The 21864-nt window shown below is 43.4% G+C and overlaps 1 protein-coding gene across 3 annotated transcripts in view; it reads left to right on the forward strand.

Annotated features, from left to right (window-relative positions):
- The window catches only part of COL24A1 (collagen type XXIV alpha 1 chain), a 460026-nt gene that overhangs the window by 335545 nt on the left and 102617 nt on the right, over positions 1 to 21864 (forward strand). For all 3 annotated transcript variants that reach the window (XM_033916356.1, XM_033916354.1, XM_033916355.1), the window contains exons 36-37: positions 484 to 537; positions 12887 to 12994. In XM_033916356.1, coding sequence (XP_033772247.1) covers positions 484 to 537; positions 12887 to 12994 — 162 coding nt within the window. The remainder of the gene's footprint in view (positions 1 to 483; positions 538 to 12886; positions 12995 to 21864) is intronic.

Here is a 21864-nt window from a genome sequence, read left to right on the forward strand (position 1 = left end):
GAGCGGTCCTGCTGGGGGGGTGAATCGGGCGTCGGGCGGGGTGGGAACTATGTAGAAAAACTTTTGTATACCGCGCTCACGCGTATAACGCGCGAGGGGTATGCGCGGTAGGTAAAAACGCGTATAACGCGCGCGTTATATGCGTGAAAATACGGTAAAAGAAGATTCAAAGGAATGGCTGGGTGATAACCCATTTTGTAAAGCTTTTTTCTTGTGTATTTTATTCAAATTTCAGAATACAGAAGTCTTCATACTTTATAAAATGGGTATCACCCAAGGAATCTCTTGGTATGCCATGCTAAATCACATCAAGACACTAACCATTCCCATGAAACTTCTTTTAATCATCAGGCAGATTTTTTTTTAGCATGTCAAATTTCAGAATGCAGAAATGTACACAAAAAAGACTTTATAAAATTATGCCTGCAATGTGCAGCAATGCTTTAGAAGTAGTAATGGAACTTATGTATTTTAAACAATCAGGGTGAACCAGGACCACCAGGAGAAGAAGGCATGCAAGGAAAAGATGGATCAAAGGTAAGTATATACCATATATAGTATATGCCTCCTATACTAAATATAGTTTATGCCTAAATATAGTCTGACCTCACATTCATGCCAAACTATTAGAGATGATCAAGTGGTGTTTATTAGTGTAGGTGAAGTTACTAACACAGATATAAGGTTTAGAAATGGAGAACGACTGAAGTTAAATTCTTTTTTTTTTTTCTAAATGTATTTATACTTTTTGGGAGGCTCTTGACTAAGGATATGATATTAGACTGTTCTTTTGCCCAGTGGAATATGGGCTTGGGTTCCCTTCTCTGCAATCCACTGAACGGATCACTAGGCTATTCTAGAGATCTGCTTGCTGCTCTAATAGGACTGACCAAAACATCTAAAGCTGTCATACAGGCTGGTATGTAGTGTTTCATTCACATGTTGGGGGGAGAAGGGAGGTCAGTGACCACTGAGGGAGTAAGGGAGGGCATGCCTCCAATTTTTATTTATTTATTTATTTAAAATTATTTATAACCCGCCTTTCCGCAAATCAGTCGAAATAACAAACAATAAAATGTAATAAAAACAAAGAATAAAACACAATAAAAAAAAATTTTAAAAACCTGCTCATCTATACACTGTCACATAACATATACTCCAGAAGACAATTCAATAACAGTACAACCCTCAGCCTGAAGAGGAAAAAAAACCTTCATATCCTCATACTATTGCATGGCTTGCACTAAAAGCGCGCTCAAACAATGCAGTTTTTACTCCTTTTCTGAATTGCCAAAGCACAGAAATCATCTGGTCAGTTTGGCCACCTTTTTGGCAATTATTCATTACTAACGGCTCCTTTTACTAAGCTGCGCTAGCAGTTTTAGCATGTGCGCTAGACACTAATGCCTCCATAGAGCTGGCATTAGTTTTTCCACGTAGCGCGGGGGTTAGCGTACGCTAATCTGCAGCGCGCGCTAAAAAAGCTACCGCAGCTTAGTAAAAGGAGCCCTAAGTCTCAAATGTGCAAGTTTTGCCCTGGACATTTTCTATAATGTGCCATTTGTATAGAAAAGCATCCAAAGCATAAGTCTGCTGATCACACCCAAAACACACAACCTCGAAATGTAGACTTTCTGCAGACAAACTGCATAGAAAACTATCTAAAAAATGTTTTGAAAATGGCAATATGGCTGTTTAGCAAACAAAATATCCAAATGCCACTTTATGCCATTTTTTGGACATTTTTCTCTTTTGAAATTAAGCCCTTAAATCATTTTGAACATCAACCCTTAAGAGGATACCAGATAAGATGATATAGCAAGATCTATGAAACTAAGAATAAAGAGAACAGTAAGGAGGTCCTTTATGAATACAAAACAATGCTTGGTTGTAGACAAAAAGTAAACTGACCTCACTTAAAACCTGTCTATGGAGATTGATCAAAAATTTGGAAGTTGCTCAGAGACGTGAAACTCTTCAGGGAAGGTATATACCTCCCCAGTATGGGTACAGAGTTTACCTTCCAGTCATTGCAGCTTTTTCAATAATGATCACACTCTAAGCCAGGGAAATTTAAAGAATATATCACAGTCTTTTAAAACTACTTAAAAAATGATGGCATTCTTTGTTTGTATGTTTCATGAAAGCAAACATCACTTGAAATAGGTGACTTATAATGCTATTACTTAGCTTTATGAAAAGTTGGGGTCCCTGGCCCCGTTTCTTTTTTCTTCTTCAGGAGACCCAATTGTAAAAGTACTGAGAGTCCTTTAAAGCTTTAAATAACTATTTTGAATTGGTGATGTAAACACACCACTGCTGGAAACAGCTACCAATATGGGAGGTTTCAACTGCCATATTTTCAACTGCTGGCAGTTGAAACCTCCCATATTGGTAGCTGTTTCCAGCAGTGGTGTGTTTACATCACCAATTCAAAATAGTTATTTAAAGCTTTAAAGGACTCTCAGTACTTTTACAATTGGGTCTCCTGAAGAAGAAAAACGAAACGGGGCCAGGGACCCCAAACTTTTCATAAAGCTAAGTAATAATAAGTCGCCTATTTCAAGTGATGTTTGCTTTCATGAAACATACAAACAAAGAATGCCATCATTTTTGAAGTAGTTTTAAAAGACTGTGATATATTCTTTAAATTTCCCTGGCTTAGAGTGTGATCATTATTGAAAAAGCTGCAATAACTGGAAGGTAAACTCTGTACCCATACTGGGGAGGTATATACCTTCCCTGAAGAGTTTCACGTCTCTGAGCAACTTCCAAATTTTTGATCAATCTCCATAGACAGGTTTTAAGTGAGGTCAGTTTACTTTTTGATACAAACACTTTCTGACTTCCTTCTGTTTTCAATCGGAAGTGTCCCTGCAATTTCTTAAGGAAATTGGTTGTAGACAAAGGCAGAAGAACAATAAATAAAAGGAAAACAGCGAAGTATTACTTTTATAATAACGTTGGACTTTTACCTTGATTAAGGGGCTTTTAACAATCCCAATATTAGATATGGACCAAGTCACAACTTTGATTCAGGTTTTTAGGACACTTTCAATCTTTGATCCATATATAACTGGTTTGCAGTAGAGTCTACCAGTGTGAATCATCTTGCCAGATTGATTTCTCTTTGAGAAAAATCCAAAGATTAAGAAGCAAAGAGAGAGAGACAGAGATATAATAGTAGCTTTGTATGGCATAATTTGTGCCAATAGGGCTCAGTTTCAAAGCATTTAGACTCACAAAGTACCATGGTAACCTATGAAATGTTTTGTGTCTAAGTGCTTTGAAAATATTGGACATCTCAGTGTTTCTAAACATCTGGGGGGAATTCCCCTCTTTCTCCAGCCAACAGGTTTCAAAAGTTGAATTGGCCCATTTTTTTATTATTATTACTTTCCATAGCAATAGATTCAGGTTAATTAAAGGGAGATTCAAAAAAGTGTTTCACTCGGAACCAATACCAAAACCAAGAACCAGGATATCCATTTATCCTAGGACAAGCAGGCAGCATATTCTCACATGTATGTGATGTCATCTATGGAGCCTTGGCACAGACAGCAAAAAAGTGCACCGGTACTTTAAGAATTCAAAGCTTAATACTGCCCGCACCATGCATACACGATTGCCTTCCCACCCAACACCAGCTCGCAAGGTCGTCAATTTTTCATTTTCTGTGGAGTGAAGAAGATGTATCTCTTGTTTCTCCATTGAGTTGCCTTGCCTTTCAAATTTTTTAACAAACTTTTTCAAGTATTTCAGTTTCTTCATCTTTACTTTTCTTATAAAAATCAGTGAAGAATAGTAGAAAGAAATTTTGGACTTTCTTTATTAAAATAAAAAACTTCTTTCGAAGTTCAACGGCCCTCACGCAAAGTTCTATCCTTACTTCATACCGTGATCATCGATGGATTTTCGGCCTTGTTTCTACTCTAACTCAATTCGCCCTCTCCAACTGTATCTGACTCCGGGGCTATAGATTAGAATAAGATAAATACTATTGATTAATGTCAAAAATTTTCTTTTGTACTTTATTTCAACATATAGGTCTGGAGTTGGACTTTCAATGACTGGGACTTGCCAGTATACATCAATACCTCCATCTACTTGCATTGGTGGCATATTAGCATCAAGTCTAGTTGATGCATACCTTTCTATAACCGATGTTTCTACCACGTTGATGCAATCAGGCATGATACTAGAATCCGGGGCTTTCATGTGGACTCCTTCTCAGTTAAACTATCAGCTTACGCTAACGATGTCTTATTATATGTCACACCAGATTCACTTCCTATGTACTGGAATAAATTAGAAACATAGAAAGATGACAGCAGAAAAGGGCCAAGGCCCATCAAGTCTGCCCACTCTATAGACCCTCCCCTTAAGATTAGCCAATGTTTTGCCCTGACCCACGTAGGGATCCCACATGGGCGTCCCATTTATTCTTAAAATCTGGCACGCTGCTGGCCTCGATTACCTGTACTGGAAGCTTGTTCCATTGATCAATCACTCGCTCCATGAAGAAATACTTCCTGGTGTCGCCGTGAAATTTCCCGCCCTTGAGTTTGAGCGGGTGCCCCCCTTGTGGTTGAGGGGCCTCTGAGAAGGAAAATGTTATCTTCCACTTCTATACGTCCGGTGACGTATTTAAACGTCTCAATCATGTCTCCCCTCTCCCTGCGTTCCTCGAGAGTGTAGAGCTGCAAATTGTTTAGTCTTGCTTCGTACAAGAGACCTTTAAGCCCTGAGACCATTCTGGTGGCCATCCTTTGGACCGACTCGACCCTCTGCACGTCTTTGCGGTAATGTGGCTTCCAGAATTGCACGCAGTATTCCAGATGAGGTCTCACCATGGTCCTGTACAATGGCATTATGACAGCAGGCTTTCTGCTGACGAAACTTCTACGGATGCAACCCAGCATCTGCCTTGCCCTTGAGGAAGCCTTCTCCACCTGATTGGCAGATTTCATGTCTGCACTAATGATTACTCCTAAATCTCGTTCCGCTGAAGTCCTGGTTAAGGCCTCCCCGTTCAAGGTATAAGTTCTGCACGGGTTTCTGCTACCTAGGTGCATGACCTTACACTTCCCAGCATTGAAGCCCAGCTGCCAGGTTGAGGACCAGCATTCCATTGTATGCAGGTCCTGCGCCATACTATCTTGTAAATTGCTCTCGCTTACCATATTACATAGTTTGGCGTCGTCGGCGAATAATGTTACTTTACCTTGAAGCCCTTGAGTCAGATCTCCTATGAATATGTTGAAGAGGAGCGGACCCAAGACCGAGCCCTGCGGCACCCCGCTGGTCACCTCCGATGTCTCAGAGAAAGTACCGTTAACCATCACCCTCTGAAGTCTGCCACTCAGCCAATCATTGACCCATGCCGTTAGAGTCTCTCCTAACCCCATCGATTTCATCTTGTTTAACAGTCTGCGGTGTGGGACGCTGTCAAAAGCTTTACTGAAGTCTAGGTACACTATGTCCAGTGAATCTCCTTCGTCCAGTCTTTTTGTTACCCAGTCAAAGAAGCTGATGAGGTTTGATTGGCAGGACCTACCCTTGGTGAATCCATGTTGATTGGGGTCCCGTAGATTCCCTTCGTCCAAGACCGTGTCCAATTGGCGTTTGATCAGTGTTTCCATGAGTTTACATACTATCGATGTCAGACTCACCGGTCTGTAATTTGCAGCCTCTGTCCTGCAACCCTTTTTGTGCAGAGGAACAACGTTAGCTGTTTTCCAGTCCAAGGGGACTGTCCCTGTACTCAGTGAGAGATTGAAGAGCACGGCTAACGGTTCTGCCAGGACATCACCTATTTCCCTGAGCACTTTGGGGTGCAGATTGTCCGGTCCCATGGCTTTGTCCACCTTGAGTTTTGTTAGCTCAAAGTAAACCTCGATGGGTGTGAATTTAAAATTCCGAAACGGGTCTTTTGTGTTTGACTGTGGCTTCAATTGAGGGCCAGACCCTGGCGCCTCGCAGGTGAAGACCGAGCAGAAGTATTCATTCAGTAGTTCGGCCTTTTCGGGATCCGATTCTGCGTAATTCCCGTCCGTTTTTCTCAGGCGTTCTATTCCGTCTGTGTTTTTTTTCCTGTCACTGATATACCGGAAGAAGGATTTGTCCCCTTTCTTAATGTTGTTTGCTAGAGTTTCTTCCACTCGAAGTTTGGCCTCCCTGACTGCCGTTTTGACCTCTGTGGACTTGATCCTGTGTAGCAGTTGATCTTCGCTTTTCCCCGTGCGTTTGAAGGAAGCAAATGCGTTTTTCTTCTCCTTAACGAGACGTGAGATCTCTGCGGTGAACCACTGGGGTTTGTCTTTTCTTCGCCGTTTATGTGATGATTTTATGTAACGGCCGGTTGCCTCGTGTATGACAGATTTCAGGGATGACCACATATCCTCCACATTCCCTGTCTCAGTTTGGTCCTGGAACGCCTGATGGACGAAAACTCCCATGCGTGCAAAGTCTGTTCCTCGGAAGTTGAGTACCTTTGTTTTAGTGTTTGATCTATGGAAACCTTTCCTCAGGTGGAACCATACCATGTTATGATCGCTGGAGGCTAGCTTATCTCCCACGAAGACTTCTGAGACGCTTTCCCCATTGGTGAGTACTAGGTCAAGGATCGTTTGGGCCCTAGTGGGCTCCATTACCATTTGATTGAGGCGTGCTCCCCTTATGGAGGCTAATAGCCTCTTGCTGCCGCTGGTTGTTGCTGAAGGTGTGCTCCAGTCTACATCCGGCATATTGAAGTCTCCCATTAGTACAACGTCCCCCCGTAGAGCGATATTTTCTATGTCTTCGATTAGTTCCGTGTCCTTGTCTTCCGGTTGTCTTGGAGGTCTATATACTACACCAAGATACAGGCATTTTTCTCTCCCTCTGGCCAGGTTCACCCAGAGGGATTCCCCGGTGTACTTAACATCCGTGATTCTGATGGTTTTGATGCCTTCTTTAATATATAGCGCTACCCCTCCGCCTAACCTGCCCTCTCTGTCTCGACGAAGTAAATGTAACCCGGTATAGCTATGGCCTCTGGTTATAAATTAAACATAACATAATCAGAAATCATGCCCCTGAACTATATTGATTCACAAACCGAAACTAACTCCCTTGGCTTCATATGGTCCCCTCATAAAATGAAATACCTTGGAATTTATTTTGGATCTTCTATTGAATCTACATTACAACTTAATACAGAGGGCTCCTTTTACGAAGGCGCATTAGGGCCTTAATGCGCAGAATAACGTGCGCTAAATTGGCATGCGCGCTAGCCGCTACCACCTCCTTTTGAGCAGGAGGTAGATTTTCAGCTAGCACGCGCTATAGTGCGCGCTAATCCGGTGCGTGTGCTAAAACGCTTAGTGTACCTTCATAAAAGAAGCCCTGAGTTTCTATTCTCCATTGTCAAAACCTGTACGAGAAGATGGTCCCCTCTCAATCTTTCCTGGTGGGGCAGAATCTCTACCATTTGAATGATGATTACTCCTAAAGTTAATTATGTCCTTAGCATGCTTCCCATACTATTTCTCCACTCTGTATATACTCGCTTAGAAAAACTCCTTGTAGAATTTTTGTGGCAGGGTAAACAACTCAGAATCCACTCTCAAAAAATTGAAATGCTCTCGAGACCAGGGTGGTGTCAATTTTTCCAGCTTTCAAGATTACCATCTTGCTTTCCTGATGACACAAGGCACTCTATGGCTGGTTGATAATCCTTCTACCATAACTCCCAAGTGGCTACATCTGAAACACACTTTACTTAACCCGCTTATTTTACAACATGCTCCAGGTTCAGCTCTCCCTACAACTGCTAAAACAAATCCAATCTTACTTAGCACATGGCAGGCCATCTCCTTTCTAGAATCTCTCACTGATAAAAGATGGGCTGACTCTACTCTGGCCCCAATATGGTACAATCCAAGAGTGAAAATTAATAAAGAAGTGGTTGTTTGGAAAGGATGGCAACAAAAAGGCATATGGAATGTGGGCCACCTAATTATGGAAGATAAATGGATTTCCTTTTCAAACATCAGGGCCAAATTTCAAATACCCCCATCACAATACTTCAATTGGATACAGCTACACCATTGCCTTAAATCTAGTTTCTTAGACTCCTCCTCCTTACATAAGTTTCTTGACTTATTTTCTATGTTATTTTTGTATAACTCCAGAAAAGGACAAACATCCAAATGGTATAAATTCATACAATCTAAATGCTACCACACCCCACCAGACTCCATTGACAAATGGAACACAGCTTTGCAAATCACTTTTACTGAAGAAACCTGGCTTGCTATTTGGCCTCGTACTATGAAATCCTTTGGTTGGCTTCACTATTGCAAGCTACTTTTTTCTTTACCACAGGGCGATTTGGACACCCAGCAAATCAGCGAAACTATCCAGATCTAACGATGGTTGTTGTTGGACATGCAAATCAGTGGATGGCTCTCTGTACCATATGCTTTTCTCCAGGGTCCTCATGTACAACCTTTTTGGTTTGCATTGCTTTCTGGGCGGTAGAGGTTGTCATTTCTGAAGCACATTAACACCTATGGCACCTTTCATACCACTTGATGTTACATGGTCATGGTGCCTCCTCTTCATCAATGGACATCGATGCAGATTGTCATTTTGAACTGCATCGTGTATTGTTCTACATATTATTTTGAAATGCAGTGCCTCCTCTTCATACATCGATCTGCATCGGTACTGATCCATGCTAAGTGTAGTATATTCAACAATGGTACTTTCTCCAGGTTCTTCTTACATCATAGCATGAATGATCATTGAACTTTATGCGGTATTTCCTAGCATGTAACAGTTTTTCTTCAGTACTGCGGCGTCTACATCAATGGATACATCATCAAGGAATAATTCCACATTGACATCGGTGTGCAGGTTGTGTCTCCTATTGGGCATGCATCCTTTTTGAGGATTTCTACCCCTCGACACCCTGCAACACTATTGATACCTGCTCAGTCTCAGGTATCTGTGCAGGATATCCCTGAAGCACCGAAGATACCCGCTCAGTCTCAGGTATCGGTGCAAGACATTGGTTCCAGGGTTGATGACTTTATGCACATTGCTTCGCATCATTTTCATCGAGTAAGACCTACTTACTCTTGACAGAGCATCAGTTGCTTTTTGATGGAGTGTTTCATCGGAGCGGTACCAAAGACATCAGTTCCATTTCAGCCTCTGTTCTTCAAGTCATTGTTGACGTTCATCTTCAGAATGTCAGTCTGTATCCGGTGGACACCGATGCTCCCAATCCAAACAGCGGCGATTATCTTCATCGGAGCATCGAGTATAGTTGAAGCATCATCATATGTCTGCACATCAAAAACAAAAACAAATTCTTCATCAAGGCATCAACATACAGTGGTGCCTCGCATAACGAACGCCTCGCACAGCGAACGCTGCGCACAACGAACTTTATGTCTTGCTCCCTACAACGAACTTCGTTTCACACAACGAAGTCACCCGAGCTGCATCCTTCCGCGCAGGCACTGCGCTTAACTGCCCTCTCTCCGCCTGGCTCCCTCTTGCCCCCCCGACTCCCCGACACGATCGGGGCAAAAAGGAGCCCAAGCCCTCTTGCCCCGCCGATTCCCCAACTCCCCGACAATATCGGGCCAGGAGGGAGCCCAAGTCCTCCTGGCCACGGCGACCCCCTAACCCCACCCTGCACTACATTACGGGCAGGAGGGATCCCAGGCCCTCCTGCCCTCGACGCAAACCCCCCCTCCCCCCAATGACCGCCCCCCCCCCAAGAACCTCCGACCGCCCCCCCAGCCGACCCGCGACCCCCCTGGCCGACCCCCACGACACCCCCAACCCCCTTCCCCGTACCTTTCTGTAGTTGGCCGGACAGACGGGAGCCAAACCCGCCTGTCCGGCAGGCAGCCAACGACGGAATGAGGCCGGATTGGCCCATCCGTCCCAAAGCTCCGCCTACTGGTGGGGCCTAAGGCGCCTGGGCCAATCAGAATAGGCCCGGGAGCCTTAGGTCCCTCCTGGGGGCAGGGCCTGAGGCACATGGGCCCAACCCGACCATGTGCCTCAGGCCCCGCCCCCAGGAGGGACCTAAGGCTCCCGGGCCTATTCTGATTGGCCCAGGCGCCTTAGGCCCCACCAGTAGGCGGAGCTTTGGGACGGATGGGCCAATCCGGCCTCATTCCGTCGTTGGCTGCCTGCCGGACAGGCGGGTTTGGCTCCCGTCTGTCCGGCCAACTACAGAAAGGTACGGGGAAGGGGGTTGGGGGTGTCGTGGGGGTCGGCCAGGGGGGTCGCGGGTCGGCTGGGGGGGCGGTCGGAGGTTCTTGGGGGGGGCGGTCGTTGGGGGGAGGGGGGGTTTGCGTCGAGGGCAGGAGGGCCTGGGATCCCTCCTGCCCGTAATGTAGTGCAGGGTGGGGTTAGGGGGTCGCCGTGGCCAGGAGGACTTGGGCTCCCTCCTGGCCCGATATTGTCGGGGAGTTGGGGAATCGGCGGGGCAAGAGGGCTTGGGCTCCCTTTTGCCCCGATCGTGTCGGGGAGTCGGGGGGGCAAGAGGGCTTGAGCTCCCTTTTGCCCCGATCGTGTCGGGGAGTCGGGGGGGCAAGAGGGCTTGAGCTCCCTCTTGCCCCGATCGTGTCGGGGAGTCGGGGGGGCAAGAGGGCTTGAGCTCCCTTTTGCCCCGATCGTGTCGGGGAGTCGGGGGGGCAAGAGGGCTTGAGCTCCCTCTTGCCCCGATCGTGTCGGGGGGTCGGGGGGGCAAGAGGGCTTGAGCTCCCTCTTGCCCCGATCGTGTCGGGGGTGCCAGGGACCACACGGAGTCACCCACCGTACCACCCGATTCGGGTAAGCGCAGGTATCGGTGGGTGGCTTATTTGCGGGGGGGGGGGTGCCTTATTTTACATTTTTTTCTAAAAAGGGGGGGCTGTCTTATTTGATGGCCCTGCCTTATCATCGGGGAAACACGGTAGAAAAAAAAAAAAATGAACAGTTAAGTCCCAGTTTTTGCCGCTGAGACTCTGCCCTCTCTCACTGTAAAATTAGACTCTACTTAGTCTGTCTTTAAATTTAAAAAATGTGTGTTGTTTTAAAAAACAATTATGTTTTTAGATGTATCTAAATAAAAATAGTAACCAAAAATTTATCTTTTTTTATGTCACCTTAGCATATTTTATGCTACAGAACGAATTATTTTTTTTAACATGTATTGTTATGGGAAAACGCGTTTCACATAACGAACTTTTCGCATAACAAACTTGCTCCTGGAACGAATTAAGTTCGTTGTGTGAGGCACCACTGTACTTCATCTCATTGAGATCCTGCATCGAAGATCGTCCTTAAATCATCAAGATAATTCATCAAAGCTTAGACATAGAATCATGACGGCAGATAAAGGCCAAATGGCCCATCTAGTCTGCCCATCCACAGTAACCATTATCTCTTTCTCTCTCCGAGACATCCCACATGCCTATCCCAGGCCCTCTTGAATTCAGACACAGTCTCTGTTTCCACCACCTCTTCTAGGAGACTGTTCCACGCATCTACCACCCTTTCTGTAAAAAAGTATTTCCTCAGATTACTCCAGAGACTATCACCTCTTAACTTCATCCTATTCCCTCTCATTGCAGAGTTTCCTTTCAAATGAAAGAGACTCGACTCATGCACATTTTTATTATGTAGGTGATGTAAAGAAGAACATCAGCTAAGTAAAATAAACACCGAGGCTCTGCATTGAGGATTCGAAGGTTTTTCATATGGGGCACCAAAAGTTTTTTTTATCAAAAATATGAATTTGCCTTTAGCCATGGCACAGCATTCCAGCTCAAGTTTCTTAATTTCCAGCAGTCTTTGAACTTTATTTTCCTATGGACTCCACTGCACACTCGCATAAGAAAGGAAATTAATGTTTTGTCATAGATGGCATCGCTGCTTATTTTGGAGCATCAGTATAGGTTCAAAAGACATCAAACCGAGATTCTACATCAACATCAATGATTTTTCATCGGGATACTGTGACAGGAATCCACCATGGGTGTAGAGCCTTTAAGGTGATGTTTTTTCTGTTGTCTGTACTCGATCACGCAAAGACTAGTGGGGGAATCTAACATGGGTGTAAAGCCGGTTAAGTTAGATTCTTTCCATGTTTAAAAAAAAAAATAAAATAAAATGTAAGAAGAGAAGCAGTGTCTGCCTTCTTGATGTCTCCATCGCCTATATTTAGATTCAACTGACTTTAACAGGCCCTTTATTATTTTTCAGTTTCCATGCATATAGGTTCTCTCAGAATCATCCGTTTACTTCTAGTAGAGCATGGAGTTCCTCTATTCTTTTTTTCCATTAGGTTCCTTCCCTTGCCTCCACACTCTCGTATCAGACATTAGGTCTAGATTTTTGCGAGGCAACTAAAATTTTCTGTTTCTTGGAACCCAATTCTCCCTCCATCCCTTTCATTGAAACTAGGGAGTCCCACATGTGAGAATATGCTGCCTGCTTGTCCTAGGATAAAGCACAGTTATTTATCATAACAAGTGTTATCCGGAGACAGTAGGTAGATATTCTCGCATCCCAGCCACCGCCCCTAATTGGCTTCTTCACTTGGGCAGAACTGATAACCTTGCGAGTTGGCATCGGGTGGGAAGGCACTCGCGCATGCGTGGTGTGGGCAGTATTAAGTTTTCAATTCTTAAAGTGCAGGTGCACCTTTTGCTGTCTGTGCCGGGGCTCCATTGATGACATCACCCACTTGTGATGAATATCTGCCTTCTGTCTCCAGATAACACCTGTTATTGTAAGTAATTGTGCTTTCTTACACTCAAGTTTTCATCACTGCTGACTTCTTCTCATACAATTAAAAGGAGATAGACTGAAGTATGTTTTTGCTAAATTTTAGGGTGACTCTGGAGACCGAGGGCCACTTGGAGAAAATGGTGAAAAAGGAGAGGTGGGAGTACCAGGAATTGCTGGTTCTGTTGGTGAGCCTGGCAGAATGGGTATACCTGTAAGTAAAGTAGTTTTCTGACGTCAAAATAAGCATTACCGTATATACTCAATTATAAACCGATCAGAATATAAACTGAGGTAACCTTTTACCCCCCAAAAAAAGGAGGAGAAAAGGTTGACTCAACTATAAACCAAGATTAGAAATTTGGGTATGTGAGTGTCATAAGTAATGCCATAAGTAATCACTAATTTTTCAGTTGGGGCTGTTTCGAGTCCAAAAGAGCTGAAGGAAAGCTGACAATATTTTCCTACTTGGGGCCACGACACCAACCAAAGTTTCTGAACTTCTATCCCCACCAGAACACTTGGCCTCAGTCACACATGCAGAAAACAGAAAATCCTTTTTCAAATACAAACCCACAAATTATAAGTACTGTACACAAATGAAATGTTAATATCCAGACTCTGCACACATTACATCACAAAAGAAATAGAAAGAAATGCATTTCTTCCTGAACAATTCAAATTATAAAAACAGATGTAAATTTTCATAATTGACTATTTCAGTCACTAAATTTAAAATAAAAACATTTTTGTTACCTTAGTTAACTGGCGATTTTATTTATTTATTTTTATCATCTTGCTCCCTCTTTGCTCTTAACTCTGTTTCCAAGGCCTCCTTATGCATTTGTTGTTTCTTTCCTGTTCTTCACATCTTGCACTACATCCATCTTTGGCAATGATTTTCATATTCATTTTTCTCCCATTTTTCTGCCTCCATCTCAAATCTATCTTTCCAGCTTTTCCCCTCTTCTCCATCCATGTACACCATCTCTTCCCTCTCTTTCCCTTTCCTCCATCCATGTGCACCATCTCTTCCCCTTCCCTCCATCCATGTGCCACCATATCCCTTCCTCTCCTCTCTGCCCCTCCTATTCAGCATCTCTCCCTTCTTTCTCACTCTGCTCCACCAAATGTTCTCCCCAACTGGTTTCGAAGAAAACTACAAGGTCACCAGCGCAGGAGTAATTCTCTTGTGCTGCCCAGGCGGCCTCCTTAGCCACGGTCCACTCAAGCATAAACAGGAAGTTGCTTCAAAAGGGGGTGGCAAAAAAAAACAAAAAACAGTACAGAGGAGGCCACGGCAGCGCTGGAGAATTGAAGAACAGTGGCTTAGGCACTTTTGTCCTTCACTACCAGCTCCAACTGCCCCAGACTGACATCGCACTTACTGTTCCAGGACTCAGAAAGCCAACACCTACGGTCTGTGCTGGTGAAGGGCCTTGAGCATCTGTGCATGCTCAAGACCTCCTGGCTCCCACCCTCTCCGGGATTCTCAAAGGGAATCCAACAAGCCTTGAACACATTCAAATGTTTTCGTAGGGAAAGGTTTGAACTCTTCCCCCAACTTGTTCCCTCCTTGAGCTCAACTCTCTAAGCAATATCACTTTCATTTCCCAGGACCCTTTCTCTCAGCTCAACTTAGTTTAGAACCCTACCTCTCCCCTGGTGAGTTCAACCTCAAACTTTCTCAGCCTTCTTCCCTTGCCCCCATTCCATTCTCTGTTCTCCTACCTTGTGTAGTACTCTTCCCATCCCAAAGCTTTCTCTTCCCCTCAAGTCTCCCTAATTCTCAGCAAAACACCCAGATCTCTGACCTCAAGGTCTCTTTCTCCCATCCAGCTGTAATTCAGGCATAAACTCCTAGCCTCTCTTTATTGTTCCCTTCAGGAACATATTCCCCAGCTCTCAGACATATACCTGCAGCATGGTCTGCCCACACTCCTTCCCCACCACATTAAAAGAGGGGTGGATTTGATATACCACCTTTTGCTACTTCAACAAGCACAGACCATAGATGTTGGCTTCCTGAGTCCTGGAACAGTAAGTGTGATATCAGTCTGGGACCAGTTGATATTTAACTTATTTATAAATGATCTGGAAATTGGAATGACGAGTGAGGTGATTACATTTGCAGATGACACTAAACTGTTCAAAGTTGTTAAAACGCATGCATATTGTGAGAAATTGCTGTTAGACCTTAGGAAATTGGAAGACTGGGTATCCAAGTGGCAGATGAAATTTAATGTGGACAAATACAAAGTGATGCACATTGGGAAGAATAACCTAAATCACTGTTACCGGATGCTAGGATTCACCTTGGGGGTTAGTGCCCAAGAGAAAGATCTTGGTGTCATTGTAGACAATACGATGCAATCTTCCACCCAATGTGCAGTGGCAGCCAAAAAAGCAAACAGGATGCTAGGAATATGCCCCTGTATCGCTCCATGGTGCGCCCTCATCTGGAGTATTGCATTCAATTCTGGTCTCCTTATCTCAAGAAAGATATAGTGGCGCTAGAAAATGTTCAAAGAAGAGTGGTCAAGATGATAAAGGGGATGAAACTCCTCTCATGAGGAAAGACTAAAAAGGTTAGGGCTCTTCAGCTAGGAAAAGAGACGGCTGAGGGAAGATATGATTGAAGTCTACAAAATCCTGAGTGGAGTAGAACGGGTACAAGTGGATCAATTTTTCACTCCATCAAAAATTGCAAAGACTAGTGAACACTCAATGAAGTTAACAGTGAAATACTTTTAAAACCAATAGGAGGAAATTTTTTTTCACTTAGAGAATAGTTAAGCTCTAGAACGCATTGCCAGAGGTTGTGGTAAGAGCGGATAGCATAGATGGTTTTAAGAAGGGTTTGGATAATTTCCTGGAGGAAAATTCATAGTCTGTTATTGAGAAAGACATGGGGGAAGCAACTAATTGCCCTGGATCAGTAACAAGGAATATTGCTACTCCTTAGGTTATGGCTAGGTACTAGAAACCTGGATTGGCTACCGTAAGAACAGGCTACTGGGCTTGATGGGCCATTGGTCTGTTCCAGTAAGAAAAAAAAATGCATTACAATAGAAATTTTACAAAGGTCTAAAAATAGCAAACATGAAGCTGCCAAAAGAATTCTGAGAAAATGTATTCAGAAGTACAGCTTTGCAAAAGGCTATAAGAACATTTTAATGTGTTTGAATGCCTGCTGAAGCACTATTGGATATATTACAGTAAAACAGTTTAAGGAAACACCAAGGCAAACAAACCAAAGCAGCTAAACTGGACAAACAAATCACCATTCTGTTGTCATCGACCACAGACTACAAAACCTTCAAGAAAGATACTAAAACCTACTGTTCAAAAAATACATAAAACCTATCTAATAGGACCAGTTCCTACCCAAACCCCACCTACCCACTCTATACCCTTAATATACTCTAATATGCTTCTAATTTCCCTACAAATTCTAATATACTTCTAATTACCCAACTTTTATCACCTTAAGATCTCGACAACTCTTTGGTAATTCTTATCTAACTCTTATGACATCTCTTATGCTATGTCACAATTCCTGTAAACTTTTATGTAATTCCTGAAAACTTTGATGTAATTTGCCTTGAACCACAAGGTATTGGCGGAATAGAAATCACTAATGTAATGTAAATAATCCAGATAAGCAGTCAGGTTCGAAATGGTAGAGAAGGAGGACAGAGCCTGGTGTATCTATTTTCCACCTTGTCTTGCATTACAGTAGGGAAAAGAGAGAAGGAATGCAAGCAGAAAAATTGGCAGACAATCTGGAGGTTAAGATAAATTTATTGATATTGCTCCCAGCAATATTACCTGATGCATTTCACCAAACAAGGCTGCTTCAGGAACGAATAACTAATAACAAAATAAAATTTGCATACAATCTGAATCCTTAAAACCACAATAAGTAAAACAAAATATCTTAATAAAAGCCAAAACATAGCTAACATTTATAAAAGCATCTATAAAGAATAGATGGCTTACCTAGCTGGGATAAGAAACAGCTTGCACCAACATTAAAAACCAGCTGATGTAAAAAGGCAGCTCACTCCAACAAAGAAAAATCTGACAGATACTTTAAAATCGGGGAATGCAAGGATAAAACTAGCACAGCAACATAAATTTATTGCTCAGTAATAACCTTGTAGACATAGATTGGGTGAAAACCATATAAAACTGAAAATCAGTTACAAATCTCTCTGAAATAAAGAGTTTAGAGTGAATACTCGCAGTGTCCTAGATGTGTAGTAACTGACAAACAGGCAAGCTGTGTTCACAACCAAACTTCTATGGAGGCAGTCTGATGTCATGAATAATGATGAAATGTGAAACTATATCAAAAGTAAAAATGAATCAAAAGAAATAGTGCAACCCATAAAAAACATAGTTGGAGCTTAAAAGAAAAGTATAGAACTTTAAAAACATTAAAAGAAACATAGAAACATAGAAATAGACGGCAGATAAGGGCCCACGGCCTATCTAGTCTGCCCACCTTAATGTCCCTCCCCTACCTTTGCCCTGTGAATAGATCCCATGTGCCGATCCCATTTGGCCTTAAAATCAGGCACGCTGCTGATAGAAACATAGAAATAGATGGCAGATAAGGGCCCACGGAAAAATGAGAGTGCAATTCTCATGTTAAAAATCATAAATAGGAAGTATATTTAAATCATAAAAACAAAGGGGTCCTTTTACTAAGGCGCGCTAATCGATTTAGCATGCGCTAAATGCTAAGGTGCCCATTATATTCTATGGGTGCCTTAGCATTTAGCGCACACTAAATCGATTAGCACGCCTTAGTAAAAGGACCCCCAAAATAATTAAAAATAATCTTGAGACGTTTGGGAATCCATAGCTACCTAAAGTGCCGTAAAAATTGTATGAAAATCCTAAACAACAAGCTTAAAAATGTTTACAATGTGGTGGAAGCATGGATATCGATACCATGTGTTCCAATGACATCAGTGAATTTCAGTGACATCACTACTGCATTCCAATCATGGAAGGAGTCTCAGGAACTAAAAATTTCCTTTAAAATCTATCAAAACCTCTTCAAATCTAACAGATAAAAGCAAAAATATATTTTTTAATCTTATTTGGATGGCTTACCTGCTTTCAAACATTGGGATTTTTACTGTTATATTTGATGAGCTATTGTGTTTTAGTACCCACAGGTTGTTGTTGTTTTTGGTTTTAATTCTGAGATGTTCTTTTATAGTTTTGAGATGTTTTTAGTAGTTCTTCAACATCTAAAGGACATTTTTAGTTCCTGAGACGTCTTCCGTGGTTGGAACGCACCAGTGATGTTACTGAAACACATTGACTTCATTGGAACACATAGTATCGATATCCATGCATTCCACCACATTTTAACAGATTTTAAGCTTGGGGTGTTTTTTGGTTTTTCATGGAATTTTCATAGCATTTTAGGAAATTATGACCTACTTGAACTTGTAACTATACATTTGTAACCATGACCTAAATATATTAACAACTGTACTGATCCACCTGTACCAGCAACTCTGTTGAATATCCTTGTCAAACTGTCCATTGTAACTTCTGGGTAATTGACCCAACCTCTTCTAATGCAATCTGACCTTGAACTGAATAGGTAAAGTTGGAATAGAAAACCTAATAAACATAACATAGGATGAGTGACTACACACTCATTCTGAACCTGGACTAGCTTTCTACACACACTGAACTTAGATCAGTTCCTTAAGTGTATAAGTCTTCAGTTTAGCCACCCATCTGTTTATCCCATCGAATACTATAGCACCCATCTTGTCCCCATCTAACATCTGCACTTGGCCCCTTGGCTATATGATAAGCTGGATTGTAGAAAAGTGTTAGCATCGTATCCATGTTACTTGAATGCTCTAATGTGTGCTTATTAGGTGTTCCATAAGTATTATTCTGATGTTGTACTATATCTCTACTATTTGAATTTCAGTGCTGTTAATAAGTGTTTATTTGAAACTGTTTCGTGGTAGTCCTATTAGCAGTGGCAAAATAAAGGTGAGCGGCACCTGGGCACCAAGAGCTCCCCTGCTGCACGCACGCTCCCTTCCCTTTCCCTGTACCTTTTTAACTTCTCCTGTGTAAGCAGCATGCTCACGTCGGTATCGTCTCACCCTTTGACATCACTTCCTGGTGCAGGTTCTAGAAGTGATGTCAGAGAGAGCACCGATGCCAATGTGGACAGCAACCTCACATGGGGAAGTAAAAAAAAGGTATGGGGGAAGGCAAGGGGCGCACTCTTTTGGCAGGTAGAGGAGTGTGGGGTGGGGGGGGGCGGAGAGGAGGAATGCTGTGCCCTTAGGAAGACCGTGCCCAGGACGGCCCACACCCTCCTTACTACACCGCTGCCTATTAGTAAGTTTTAGTTTGCTGATTTTGAGTTTACCTAATTCATTGTATTTACTGTATGCTTATATTTGGTCTTTTTATTACATGCTGTTAGTGTTGAAACATTTTATTAATTTTCCAAGAAACAAAACAGCAAATACTAAACATGACATAACAAAGTACAACATCCCCCTCCCACCCATCCCTCCCCAATCACCTCTCACCCAAAGGTTGCATCCCAGCTCTAGCAAACCTACCACAACATGAGGCTCGGAGATCTGTGTTCTGATAATCCCCAAACCCACACTCCACAATATATAAGCATCATGGTAGTCACCCCACCACCCACCACAAAACCCCCTTATGGTCAGAAGCAATCCCCCCATCCCCTCCCCTCCCCGTCTCCAAACTAACACTCTCAAATCAAGAGAAGCCCAACCCAAAAGAGCACATGGTTCCCAAAACTAACTACAGTGTGCTCACTCCTACACCTACCACTCCCCCCGCCACAAACCCACCCCAAGCTCAACCCCCATACCCAAAACTCACCAGTCACAGACTACAGCACTCATAGGGTATTCAAAATAAGACTACGTCCTATAGGATGCAACTGATGCAAATATGGGCCCCAAATTTGCAAATATCGCTGACCCCCTTTACGGGATCCCCGTACATCCTTCGCTTCCTAGCAGGCCAATTGATGTACATCAGCCCGCCAATGCCAATACCCTGGGGACTCACTCAGAGTCCAATATTTCATAATACATTTCCGAGCCACCAACCCTAGCTTGCGACACAACGATCGATGTACCTCTCTCCCCCCCCAGTCCCAAACGCAGCAGGTAAATCTAGCACCAATTGCTCCGGTGTGCCGGCCAAGGCCAGGTGAAGCCCTTGCCGCATAAACTGGAGAATCTCCCACCAAAACGATTGAATAAGAGTACAGCCCCAAAACATATGCCCAAAGGTCCCCACCTCCTTCCTGCATTTCAGACACAAAGGCGTAGCAGCCCCCTCCACCCTCCACCCCCCCCCCCCCCACAATACAAATACTGTGCAGGCGTGAAATATGCCCTATACAGCACCCTAAAATAGCATTCATAGAAACATAGAAGATGACGGCAGAAAAGGGCTACAGCCCATCAAGTCTGCCCACTCTGCTTACCCACCCCCTGTCTATGCCCTAATGACCCAATTTCCTTATCTTGACCCTCGTAGGGATCCCACATGGGTATCCCATTTATTCTTAAAGTCTGGCACGCTGTCTGCCTCGATCACCTGCACTGGAAGCTTGTTCCAATGATCAACCACTCTCTCTGTGAAGAAATACTTTCTGGTGTCGCCATGAAATTTTCCTCCCCTGAGTTTGAGTGGGTGCCCTCTTGTGGCCGAGGGTCCCTTGAGAAAGAAAATATCATCTTCCACTTCGACACGTCCCGTGAGGTACTTAAATGTTTCGATCATGTCTCCCCTCTTCCTACGTTCCTCAAGAGTGTAGAGCTGCAATTTGTTCAGTCTCTCTTCGTACGAGAGACCCTTGAGCCCCGAGATCATCCTGGTGGCCGTCCGTTGAACTGATTCAATTCTGCGCACATCTTTACTGTAATGTGGCCTCCAGAATTGCAGACAGTACTCCAGATGAGGTCTCACCATGGCCCTGTACAACGGCATTATGACTTCAGGCTTTCGGCTGACGAAACTTCTATTGATACAACCCAATATCTGCCTTGCCTTAGATGAAGCCTTCTCCACTTGATTGGCAGTTTTCATGTCTGCACTGATGATTACTCCTAAATCTCGTTCTGCTGAAGTCCTAGTTAAAGTTTCTCCGTTCAAGAAGTATGTCCTGCATGGATTTCCGCTTCCGAAGTGCATGACCTTACATTTCTTAGCATTGAAGCCTAGCTGCCAGGTTGAGGACCAACTTTCCAATGTAAGCAGGTCCTGTAGGGTAGCCCAATGGGTCAAGGAGGGAACTCCCTGTAATTGGGTCAAAAGATCCCAAGACTGCAAAGGCACAGATAATTCCCTCTCCCAACCCTGCCGGTAAAGGCCCACCTCCTTACTTGGTTCTACCCGCCCCAACCCCTTGGACACCGAGATCTCTTCCTCCGTGTCCTTCCCCCAAAAAACACACAGACGAGACTCCATATGACTAACCAACTGCCCAGAGTCTAAAGTGGCCCAAAAATGCTTAAGCTGACAATACGCAAAAGTATTACCCCATTTAAATCCCACCTGAGCTTGCAAATCCTCAAATGCTACACACTCCCCTTCCAAAGTCATCACATGCTCCAACTTCCAGACCCCCTCCCTCTCCCAGTTGGCAAAGGCTGCGTTATCAGTTAATACATGCTGTTAAAAAAAAAAATCGTAAATTTCATGTTGAACAGTATTTACTGTACACCGCCTTGGGTGAATCTCTTCAAAAAGGCGGTTAATAAATCCCAGTACGTAAATAAATTAAATAAATGACTTGGGAGCAGATTCAGGTTGGGAAGCATGTATTAGGGAATCCTTATTTGGGTAGGGAGCCTCATGGGTGCTATGCACAGCCCCTTTAAAATGCAGCCTGGGAAGATTGGGCTGCAGCTTTGCAGCCAGATTCTCCCAGGACAATGACACGACACTGTCTGCAAGCAACATTATGATATGATGTAAGAGAACATGCCTACACATGGGCACATCAGTGCCAACCTTAAATTTGTATTCTAAAAT

Source organism: Geotrypetes seraphini, chromosome 12 (assembly GCF_902459505.1).
Source record: "Geotrypetes seraphini chromosome 12, aGeoSer1.1, whole genome shotgun sequence".
In the NCBI taxonomy this organism is placed as follows: domain Eukaryota; kingdom Metazoa; phylum Chordata; class Amphibia; order Gymnophiona; family Dermophiidae; genus Geotrypetes; species Geotrypetes seraphini.